We start from the raw sequence: 12516 nt of genomic DNA on the forward strand, positions 1-12516 counted from the left end.
AGTGTGTACAGTATGTAATTCCGTTGCAGTTCACTATTTGACCACTAGGTGTCAGTAATGTCTTTGGAAGAAAACATGATCACCTTTTATGAGATACTGCGGCTGACTTTTCTCATGTCACAAACCATGAGAAGCGGATTTCAGACGTGGCGAATAATGGGAATTGTGTATCTTAAAAAACAGATATTAATCCATACTATTTCATTTAAATGTCCATAATATATAGTGCTTTGCAACCCTGATCTGTGAAGATGATTTGTCTTCTGGAAAATCTGCAAAGGTTATTCTATACAATCCAGTTTAACTGACTGTATTAAAATGTGCATCTAAGGATCAGTAGGTCAGTGTGACAAAGAATGAATGAACTATTTAACAATGAAATTTATTTTATATGACAATAATATGACAGAATCTTCATTATTAAAAATCCTCTAAGTCCATTGCAAATTGCTGCAGTGTGTTAAACACATGAATTTAAAGCAAGATCAGTTTCAGACAGTGTGGCCAAGTAGAAAAATTGATCTTAAATTATTCTTGTCTATGAGGTAAACGTGCATGTGTGTGTAAATAATGAAGTTTCCAAGTGGGCAGACATCAGGGTGAGATGTGGGTTCAGTCCTAACTTTACATGAAGCCCCACTGATGCCATTCAACACCATGCGTCACAGATAGAAGACTCCAAACTATGGACTAAAACGTTCAAAGTAGTATTATTTGGGCATCATCATCATCATCCTCCTCCTCCTCCGTGCAGGATGATCCACCAGGAGCAGCAGCAGCATCGTCCTCTGATGCTGTGTCCGTCCGCTGGTCCGCACTGCTGCTGGCGTCGGGGCTCAGGAACAGGGAGGAGGAGGGGGAGGAGGAAGGGAGGGTGTGGGGGTAGGCTGGTAAGAGAGGAGAGGAGAGGAGAAGAGAAGTGAAGGGGAGGGGGGGGCTCGGCCGGGCTGCCCTATATGGCTGTGGATGAGCTCTCTGCTAATATCGGCTTGAGAGGCACAGCATCGCGTTTCTGCCGGCAGTCAGTGGTGGCTTCCAGAGTCTGAGCAGGCTCCTTCACAGCCATGGCTGAGGGCGGAGAAGGGGAAGATGAGATCCAGTTCTTGAGAACTGTAAGTAATGATAATTTCATCGGAGGGGGTGCGCTTTGGTGCCGTTGCGCTTCAGTTTCCAATCGCCAATTAACGCGTTACGACGCAGCGGACGCTCATCAATTAAGTCGATCCATGCTCGAAAGTGGCGTCAATACGGAAGTTTTTTTTTTTTTTTTTTCGGAGAAAATGCACTGTTACGCGTTAGATATTGATATTCTGGGGTTGCTTTTGCATGAATTGTGATGTTTGGAAGTTGCCGCAGGTTGCACGCTGCACCCCCCAGCCGTGGCACACCTGTCGGCAGGACTCTAGATGTGGAGAATCTCAATGAGAGTCCGTCTGCAGGTGCAAGGGCAAAACCAGCTCACATTATCCCTGCTCCGTCCCGTTTTGAGTCCTCATCTATAACCGATCTAATCCATTTTTGTTGCATCTGCTAAAAAAAAATAAAATAAAAAAAAAAAAAGCATGTAGTCTGTTTTCCTCATGTCATGCCTGTTTTCCATGATCAGCCGCTGCTATTTTTACTTTCATGGATGTATTTTCTCCTGCTCAGGGAGTTTCAATAAGTTGTGCTCACACGCAAGCCCTCTGTGATTACTATTTTAGTTGTTTGACGCAGATTGGTTTCGGTGGTTATGCACAGCAGTTATCCTTGTAAATGATATGACAGCTTGTGTGTTGGTGTGCTGGGGATATGCACCGAGCACGTATTCTTTTAGACCCAGGATGCATGAAGAGCATTAAGGCTCAGTTGTGACTCAGGTTCCATGCACAGCAGGGCTACTTTCATGATATTTACTTTTCAGATGCATCTACTGCCCCAATGTGCCATGCAAGCGTTGACATATAATGTGGTTACATGTTGAAAGTGTTGGTTGACTTGTTAAATTCTTCTTGCAAACCCAGGCTATGATAAAACACAACACTATGTTCTTACAAGGCTATTTTTCCTATGTGTTGCTGCATTTTTGAGTAGTACATTACAAGTGACCAGTTTTAACCTCTGCTGCTGAACTTTTGAGATATGTATCTGTCTACATTTCCATTTATTTATTTCTTATACAACATTTGGATATGCTTCAGTCAGTTTTTATGTAAGAAATTGCTGTGCACATCATATCTGCACATATTTTCTCCAAATATATACAGCACTAGTGGAAGATTTATATTAATTCATGCAGGTTTGGTGTGCGGACTATAACTCAGCTTTCAGTCATTTCAGGAAAAAATGTGTATTGAAATGAAAGGAAACCAGGAAGTTTAGGACAAATACAGCAAAAAAACAACTTTTTGGCATGCCTGATTGCACTTGCAAACTGCTGTGCACCATTAAGTATCTAATTATGTTATTGCATCATGGTCAGAAGAGGAGTAAATGACTTCTGATATCTTTTAAAATGTTGTTCTCAGTGTTGTGGTTTAGTCATGACGGCTCAGGCTGTAAGATTCCACTCTCTCTGCCTGAGAAGCTACTGTTTATTGTTGGTCTGTATAGCTTCTGGAAGCTTGGCTGGTTGTTAGAAGCAGGCGGGACCCTGGACTTAACAGCTCCTACTATTTGTGATGCCAATGATATGCTGACCCATGCCTCTCGGATTCAACTGTCACAATGGCATCCTGGCTATCTGATGACAACAGCGATTTGAGAGGGGGCTTCCCTGGGGTCCACAGAGCCTTGTTATCAAACCTCAGTGGTGAGAGGAAGGGCCATTCATAGGAAATAAGAGTGGGTGGTAAAATAAGGGCGCTAATTGAAATTGCATTACAATCTAAAGCTTGCATACAGCTGGAATGTGTTTTGTGAAGAAGAGGGTTGTAAGACTTTAATTGATGTTGTCATCAAATGCGTTAGCTGTTTTGTTTGTTTGTGTTTTTGTAAAGAAAACTTGATTTGTGGTCGAAATAGCAGCTATTCTTAAGTCTGGATATGTTAAAAATGTGTTTTTTAATTGGTCAACTGCGCATCACTAATTTAAGCCACATTGGTATTTGTCAGGTGGTGACAGAGGTCCAGACATTCTGATTCAATTTCAGCGTGGACACAGTCTCACCTTGCTGTTGATGTGTAACAGTGGGAAACCTGGCAGTGATGAGAGATTCTCTGTCAAAGGGAATAGCAACGAAAAACAAGTGAGAGGATGAAAATGTTTCGCCTCTACTGCAAAGTCAAGACAGATGCCCCTCTTGTAACTCTATAGTCGCACACTTCAACGCTCTGTCTGAACTGAAAAAGTTTAAATTACTCAACAGTCAGCATCTATGGCACAAAAAAAATGAGTACAAAGAACTGCGCTTGCTCATTAGGTATGTTATTTTCTCTAGGTTGGATTCTCTCAGCTTAGGATCCAGTTTATTTACCACTAAACCAAATGCTGATGTGTGATGACTGTTGAGCTTTGGAGTTTCAAACAACACTGTTTGACTTTTGATTATAACAGGAATTGCACAATCTGCACGTAATTTGCTCAATCTGCAAAGTGCAGTGTTACAAGACTGGTGGTAATTGCAGTGTCATCAGAAAATGTGCAGTAACCTGTTTAATTTGCCATATGCTGCCTATTGATTTTGTGTGCTATATGAAGCAATTATGGTAAACAAAGATGGGACTACAGTTGCTTGGTGCTTCACTAAAGTGACGCTATAGTTCAATGTTATTGTCACAGTGATGGAAGAAGTATTGAGATTCTTTACTACTGTAGAAAGTGCTAACACTACACTGAAAATGTGTGGCCACAAGTAAAAGTTCTGCATTCTAAAGTATGTAGTCATCCATCATGTAGTATAATAGCCCCTGCAATTATTTAGATTCATATTATTGCTATCAGTATCATTGTATGTTGCCTTTTTAATGCTCTGCGGGCTTAAGGTGAAGTTAAATTAAAATACTATATATAATTGGTTGTGTTTCTTTTAGGGCTGGGTAATGTGTTGAGGTTTTTCTTTATGAAAGTCATGAAAACTGCCTAAATCACACAATCAAACATTATTCCTCTCTAGACATTCCTTGCTCAATAGAAAATTGTAACATAACCTGTTTGCTTCTAGTAAAATATTAAATGTAAATGTGTTTGTTCAGTCAGATAATCCATGTAGTGAAGTGTGTTTTTTAGTTGTATTTTGTGTTTAGATCATGTAGCCAGAAATTCATTGGTTAAAATCACAAATCACTCACAACATTGAAAAAAACTAAACAAAAAAGGACCTAGAGATTTAATTTCCTTCCTGTATTGCCCATGTATGGTTTGTATAGTCTATAAGATCATCACATTTGTTGCATATCTGTTCTCTGGGCATGATGTATCAGAGTAAACTTTTCATGCAGCCCCTTTTTCAGCTTAGTGACAAATCCAAGAGGGGTTTTAAAGAGTTTGTTTAGCTTATGAAGGACCAGGAACATTTATTCCCTTTATTTGTAACAAACACTTAAAATCCACACATCTGGAGATTTTCACTGGACAGGTGGGAAAATAACGAAAGCTGTCAGACAAATGTAATTGAGTGAAAAGTAGAATATTTACCTCTGAGATGTAGTGGAGTAGAAGTATAAGGTTGCAGATTCCATGGCTTGGGGAACTCATGTAGCATCTACGATTCTATTTAAAGCTCTTCCTAAGTTCTTTCTGGCTATTTATAAAAGGTGTTTTACAAAGTTTTTTTTAAATTTTTTTTCCCTCTTGCTTTCTGTTTTTCACCGAAACTTGATAAAAGTTTAGCTACTAGGGGCTGAAGTCTGGCATAAGTCGGTTACTAGGAGACATTGATGGCATCACCCAATCAAAATCAACCAGTGTTGTAAACAGGAAGTCATGCTAGCTAAACAGAAATGATGGTAAAATACTGCACAAAAGAGCTGGTTTAGGGAAAATTAAAGAACCAAAGGGAAATCATTAATGAATGTAGTTATGATTTTGTTTTATTATGTATACCTACAATAAAAACAAAATGCCATTTAGCTCAAGATAAGGAATTAATTATGACTATTTAAGAATTTAACTAAGCTAACTGTGTTTTTTTATTAGTTTGGATTACTAAAGTAAACTCTTTCCAATTCTATATATTTTTTTAATATTATATATATATATATATATATATATATATATGTGTGTTTTACTATGTTTAATAATAAACTATGTTGATCATTTTAGTAAGCATTGGATGAGGTGTTATATGACTTGCTCACAGGTCGTATATTAGCTAGCTAATGCTAACTTTGTCAGATAGCTTGCTCAGATAGGCATGCACTGGCCATAAGTCATTATTTATTACCGCAAGTTCTAAGTAAGATGTTGTTGGAGCAGTTTGGTTTTCTGGTTGTGTGTACAGAATTTAATGTTTCAGTCTTCTCCTATTAAATTTCTATACCACAGTGGGCTACATTTAGTTAGGCACTGGAAAAGTGTTTTGGAATGTTTCTTGATTGTCAAAAAAAAAGGTTGTCAGTGATGCTATTTTTTTTAGTTTTTTACATATTTTTGTTGTTACTTGTGTAGTCCTAATGAGTCCGGAAGCTTGTCTTGTGTATAGTTATCCAGGTGAGCACTTGTTGCACCTTAAAAACCAGGTGTTGAATGCCTGCAGTCCACCAGTAGCTCCTCTGGGCTTATTTGGAGTTTATGTTGTTCTGGAAGCCTTCTGCATACCAAGGCGAGGACTCTGGGGGTTTAAATTTAGCCTTTTTAAAGATGATGCTTCCACAGCACATACAGCTCAGCTCCCCTGGCACTACACCACAGCAGCAGAGCCTCAGTCAAAGCAGGACAAGACCAGTGACACTTTAACACCATTTTTATGGGGATAAAGTAGTATTTAGAAATGTAATGCTTGATACCACACTGTATTACCGCATTTTCTCTAGCTTAGTATGTCAAAGTAATGGTCATATTAATATGTCATGTTGGTTTGATGAACATTTTTACAGCTTTACTAATAAATTCAGCCGTTTTCCCATTTTTAATTACTGTTCTTCTGATTTGGTCGTCAAGTTTTCACAGATGATGCAACAGTGTCTTATCATTCCGACATGCATTTTACTGGAAATAAGCACAGTAACACCATGGTGTGAATATTGTTGTGATCGCAGTAGGTTGGGCAAGGCTATCTGATGCAACTGGTTGAAGGCTCGGCAAGGTGTGACATAAGGGGAGTCAAATGTGAGAATACAAGCTCATGGTGTCAGACATGCATATAAATCAGATTTTAAAAAAAGATGCTCTCTAATTTAGACAGTGGTCAATATGTTTTGATGGATTATTTAGCAGTGCTTTCCATTTCTTTCTGCAGATGTCAAGCAATTGAATGAAAGCAGCTCTGATTTTTAACCTGTTCGTCTCACACATACAGACACAGTGAGGAAAGCTACATCATAAACATACATTTTTCGCCTTGGTAAAACTCAGAAACCTAGCCAAAATCAGCACTTGTAAGGATGTCTGTGCATTATTTATGGGATAAAATAAAATCTACTACAAACTACTGGTATCAGCAGAAGTTGGCACACAGAAGGCTGGGCTTCTCAAATAAAAGTAAAGGCTTCAAGGGGAAAGAATACCTTAGAAAATGTAAAAACAAGTCATAACCATCTGTTTTTTCCAGTGTTTGATGATCATTTCTATATCTAATTATACATTACTCTGAGTTTGTTTGTGTTCTGTTTCGGATTTTTTTTAAATTTAGCAATATTTGTTTCAGCTAATGTGACAGTTAGTTGTTTTTTTTTTTTTGTACTTTATTTTTTATTGTTTTTCATATAAAATACAAAACAAAAGAGAAAAACGGTCACAGGTCACAGGTACATTCACACATTTACAGACTGTTTACTGTCCACAGATTGAATGAAAAAGTCCCATTTTTTCCCAGTACCTTACACCCTTATGCTGTTGTAGTGAAAGTTAGTTTTGTACCCACATACTGCATTTTCAGTGTCAAAATGTTTGGGGGATGGGTTTGGATGATACTGGCCAGTTAACAGTATGGAGCAGGAAAAAGCAGTTATCAGCTTTTAACCCATAAAGACCCAAACATCCACCGTCGACCTAAACCATCTGCTGTTCTAAACTGTTTAATACCTGTTGATCCACTAATCCTATCACTCCATGCCAATAATTACAAAAATACAGTTACAAAAATGTACAAAATACAGTTATTCATCTTTTCATGGTCGTCAGATATGACCCAATTGGATGTTCAGAGGCTCCGTAGTTACCATGGAAACACCGTCATCTTCTACAACATTGATTCACCAGTAAAACCCATGGAGTTGGATCAATGACAGTGGATGGAGACATTGGGTTCATGTTCAGTTAATGGCATATTTCATTGAAAAAGTCAACTTTTCTTTAGTTTTTTCTGTTTTGATACAATAACCTTTGAATTTACTCTGAGTTTTTATGAACATCTACATGATCAATCAATTACACATAGGAAAACAGATGCTTTTCATTGGAAAAAATGCAAAATTCAGAGGACAATAGTAAAATAAATGGTGATAAAAAACTTAGGAATGGGTAAATTGAGAGAAAAATTCATTGGGGAACTGCCACAAAAGTCACACTGGGTCCTTATGGGTTAAATTCTCTCTTGGTTGATCTCTAGGAGAAACGTATGATTTTTTGCTGAGCAACATAGGTCTCCAGAGGAGGCACTACCATTGATTTTTGCATGCATTGCATTGTTCAAAAAGCAAAAACATCAAATTCGCTCAGCTTTACACAACTTTGTATAATGAAAATCAGGAGCTGTGGTCTCATAATTGCTTTGTGAAATAGAAATCTATACAGTCATTATTCCTACATGCAGCATTGAAAACCTTGCACTGGTCGATGTCCTTGCAAAGTTTGCCCCTTTGGCGAGGGAGCAGTACTGTCCCGTGGCGTCAGGTGAACCTCCCCCCTCTTGATCCAAATTGAATGAGAAGGATTTCCTCTGTATTGATTGAACGGGCTGTGATGGCAAAGCAACAGTGTGTTCTCTGGCAGCAGCGTCTTTCTCCAGTCATCAGTACTGAAGGACAGTAAGCCTGTTGCCATCTCATCATTTACACAACCTTGACGTGGGGTGGCAGGACCTCACATCACTCACTGCGCTTTAGTGCTTTTCATCTATAAACAAAACCCGAGACCCTGTTTAGTTAAACAGTCTAATTGATAATGTTTGCTGACTGTTTGACATGATGGTTTTAAATATTCAACTGGACCTGTAGGCGAAGTGGATTTAACAGATTTTGCAAAGCCACGATTAAATTTTGTTCTTCTCATTTTGGCTGGAGAAAACCTAGAAAAGCTATTTGTGCTCTTTTGTCTGCTGGACTGTGGTTTGATTCGGCTTCATTCTGTGTCTTCAGCCTTAAAGTGGTGCTTATGAAATACCCATAAATTATAAAGGCACTGGAGAAAGGCCTCTTTGTCACTTCAGCCAGGGTGTGCATTTGTCTTCACCTACAGGTGTTACGTAAGTGTTCAGTCCTGAAATACTTACAATAAAAGTTTGATATAAGAAAAAAAGCTGCACAATTACCCCACCACATAAAGTAACATTTTATTTGCAGTATTTACATTGTGATTATTGTGGACATTATTGGAATTTTAATGCTCCTACTCAGTTATCAAGGAAAAATGATGGAAATGTGAATTTTTTTTTTTAACCCTAACATTCATTAGTTTACATAAGTTGACAAACTTCAATAAGCATACATTTTGCACAGGACCTCTCTCTTCTGTGTCACTGATCAGACAGGGTCTTTATAATTGAAACCTTTTGTGTCTATAGATGAACAATATGACCCTGAGGACTGCAATTTAATTCTTTGTGCAGCTCTATTTTTGGTTCTGTTGTCACATTATCATGATGCAAAAATTTGAGGGGATGCTTAGTTTTCTTATCACAAGTAATGACGTTATCAACTCTGGCTTAATGCCACCACTGTTGGATGAGTCTAAGAAGAGTTTAATTATGCATATACGCCGCACAAAGATGCACATAATTATGATAGGATGATTATGCAATTATTTTGACAGGCCTGACTGTAGAAATGTATAAACACTTGTACAGAGCAGCACTTTAAGAATCAGACGGTGCAGGATTTCTGTGTGAAGGTGCATGGAGAGTTTGCAGTAGAATCGCAGAAGGCGTGAGAGAACTCCTAACACAAAGTAATTACTGTCATTAATCAGTTGAGGACTTGAAAAAGTGCAGACGATCAGCCTCTTGGAGTTTATGTGTCTCTTGGGCCATTTTCACTCAATGCCTGCACAGTTCAGCGTGTTGTACACTTTTTTTTAACCATTACAGTTTGCTTTGCAGAACCACTTAGTCTGGCTTTTAGACATATTAATCACAGGACTGTAAGGATTTATGGGCGGTAATGTCTGTCATTGAATTCTTATACTTTGATATTTAGATGAATTTCATTTTGGGTAACAGTAATAGTGTCAGGATTTGGTAAAATTGGCCAAATGTTCAGATATTTATGGTTTGTAGAGGTTTCAGTTTCGATAATACTTTGTCTTGTTCACTTTTGTGACTGTAGGAAAATACGTCACTCCTATTTGAAGGAACTGAAATCCAGTTGGTGGTTGTGATGAGTTCATAAGGGTGCTATTTATAATTTTATTTTTTTGAATTCCCATAACCGGTAATCAATCAATCTTGCTATACTGCTAAGCTGTGTCTTAAACTGTAGTCTATCATTGTCATTTTATGTCACTGTGCATTTGTTAAGATTGACTTTTTTATTTAGTCCAGATTAAATGTACATACACCGTGTACACAGAGCTGCAAACATTCATACCTGAAGCTTCCTAACGTCATCATATGAGTGACTTATCAAGTTACAGGGATAAGTGAGGACAATAAGGGCAGCTGAGGTGCTCTCTAGTTAAATATTGACAACTTTTAAGAAATAATACTTTGTTTTGAATTGGTGATCCCATCTAAATTAGGTTTCTGACAAGGGAAAATCTTAGGATGCTGTATTTAGTGAGAAAATCACATTTATTTTGCTCCTCCACTGTAGCAGAAACACCATTTTTATATGCTGTGCACATCCAACCATGGAGGCTACAGTCCAGAAATGACATCTTGTGGCTTGATGGATCTGGAAACTATTTCCAGCCCATGTACGGAGGCAGCTTTACCTTGTCACAAACTACTACTGATGTATTGCGAAACACTCAAATGGTCATTGAATTTATCTCGTGTCATGTCCTCTATTAACCCATGGGTTTTTAATCTGTCTGAGGGCCGACTGAAAAATTGAACTCGGTGGAATCTATTTAGAAGAACAAGTGCTTGCCTTATCAAGTTGCAGTCTTTTGAGGATTTTCTAGACCAGATACTCAAATTGTTAGGTTTGCATAGAATCAGACGGACACAGCACAGCGCTATGAAGAGGGAAACAGCTGTCAGGTAAAGCCGAGAGTTTAAAAGGGAGAAAGGAAGACTTAACTTAGCCTCAGGTGACTATCTTCACTTCACCTGATCTGTGCGCTTTTCGTTCTGTTTTTCACCGTCTCACTTCACAGACACACACGATCCTCTTCACACCTCACTTCATCATGCCTCTGTCCGCTCTGTCTCATCAGACAGGATGATGGACTTAGAGAGGCTCCAGCTTGTCCCTGACCGGCACCCCCCCTATTTTTCTGTGCTTCTGCTGAGGTGGGCGTCTCGGCCTTGCACGCATGGGGGCCTCTATTATTTGGAGCTGCTCTAAAGCAATATGCATACAAACTAAGCCAAGAAAATCCAATTTGTTATAAGAACACCATATAAATCTTGGAGCCTGTGATCCATAGCAATGTACTGCAGGGCAAAACTTGCTTGACTGTGGACTTTTATGTCATTTTTTTTCATCTAAAGCTCAGATGTGTTGTGCATTATTCATTTTGACCCATGATGTGCACACACAAAGCTGCACATTCTAATCTGTAATGTTTGCTCATATGTCTGCAACATTAACATTGTCAACACTGGTCTCATAATAGTGACGTTTTAGTTGGCAGTTGGTTTTCATACAAATGAATGGGAATAATAATTGAATAGTCTACTTATGTCAGGAAAAAAGGCAGACAGTGGTTTATTTATGAGTATACTATACACCTAATGGAAAAGAAATGTTTTTTGGTATTGAATGCTGGAACCCATAAATGAATATGGCACAAGTAACATAAATAATGAAAGTCTGTAACTGGTATATAAAAAGAAATTAATTGACAGAAAGTGGAAAATGATTCGGATATGTGTGATAATGTGACAATTCTGTTACTTTCATCCGGCTATTTTGAATACAGGTACGATCACTGAAAATAATTGACAGGCTTAACTGTGTGTATTTTTTAGGCTTTTGTTAAAATATACAACAAACATCCCCTACAGAAAGTTTCAGATGAAACTCAAAAACAGATTTTTGAAGTGATGAAGGTGGAGTTTCAGCATAATGGCAAAAAAAAAGTGGGTGTGCCATTTCTTAAGACTTACCCTAGGGTGTTTCTTCATGTGCTTCGACTTCCTGTTTGGTTTGGTTTTCATTTGGGGAAAAAAATCACCTTAATACCATAATGTGTGTTACGTTGTTGTAAACTGATAGAGAATCTTTGGATAAAATATTCTAAATGTTATTTTTTTCTTGATGAGGCAGTAATGTTATTATGTTTGGTTAACCACATGTCATTCAGGTAAGCATCTGTTCAATCAGTCCTAGTGGGCAGCATTCTGTTATATCTGTTAACACATGAGGTTCGAAGCAAACATAAATCCTGCTCATTTAAAGATCTGGAGATTCTTTTTACCTCCTCATGTCTTGACTGTACTGTAGCTCACTTGACGTGGGAGTCTGTCATCCCCATCTGCAGCTCCTTCCACAGACGGAGCCAAGTCTCTACACTCGATATGTCACTCGTGATTTATTTATTTATTCACTTATTTTCCTTGTTTGTTCTGTATAGAGTGGCAACAGCTTAGATCTCTGAATTCCTTAATCTCTATTTTAGGTCTGGATCTCTCAGATCATCTGATCAATTACCCCCCCCTCCCCCTGTTCCATGCCCTGGTCCAAAAGTGAACAAGCTTTTTCCATTACTGCTCCTGGTGCTTGTGATTTCCCCCTCGATCATGACTTTAAAGCCACTTAGACTTGGTCACAGTTGATAATATAGTGCACGTAATTTAGTTTAATATGGACTTTAATCTGACAGAAATTAGACTATATGATACAGCATAGTATGCGCATATGACTGTGCATATAACAGTGATTATAGATAGTGATTGATGGATTTTCGTCCATGACTGATGTTGACCCATTTTATGAATATCATTCTCTTAATCTGATATGAGACAAAAGAGTGAAAAAAAATCTAAACAAAACTGTCAGTAAATGTTGTTGAAATTGTACTGTATTTATGGATTTGACAGTCAGCTGAAAGGC

General features: G+C 38.1%; 1 protein-coding gene across 1 annotated transcript in view; it reads left to right on the forward strand.

Moving 5' to 3' along the window:
* Positions 1-943: 943 nt before the first annotated feature.
* Positions 944-12516, forward strand: part of ryr3 (ryanodine receptor 3) — a 173101-nt gene continuing 161528 nt past the window's right edge. Inside the window, exon 1 of the mRNA XM_030128736.1 lies at positions 944-1112. Coding sequence (XP_029984596.1) covers positions 1065-1112 — 48 coding nt within the window. The 5' untranslated portion in view covers positions 944-1064. The remainder of the gene's footprint in view (positions 1113-12516) is intronic.

The sequence above is a fragment of the Sphaeramia orbicularis genome, chromosome 24 (assembly GCF_902148855.1).
Source record: "Sphaeramia orbicularis chromosome 24, fSphaOr1.1, whole genome shotgun sequence".
NCBI lineage: Eukaryota > Metazoa > Chordata > Actinopteri > Kurtiformes > Apogonidae > Sphaeramia > Sphaeramia orbicularis.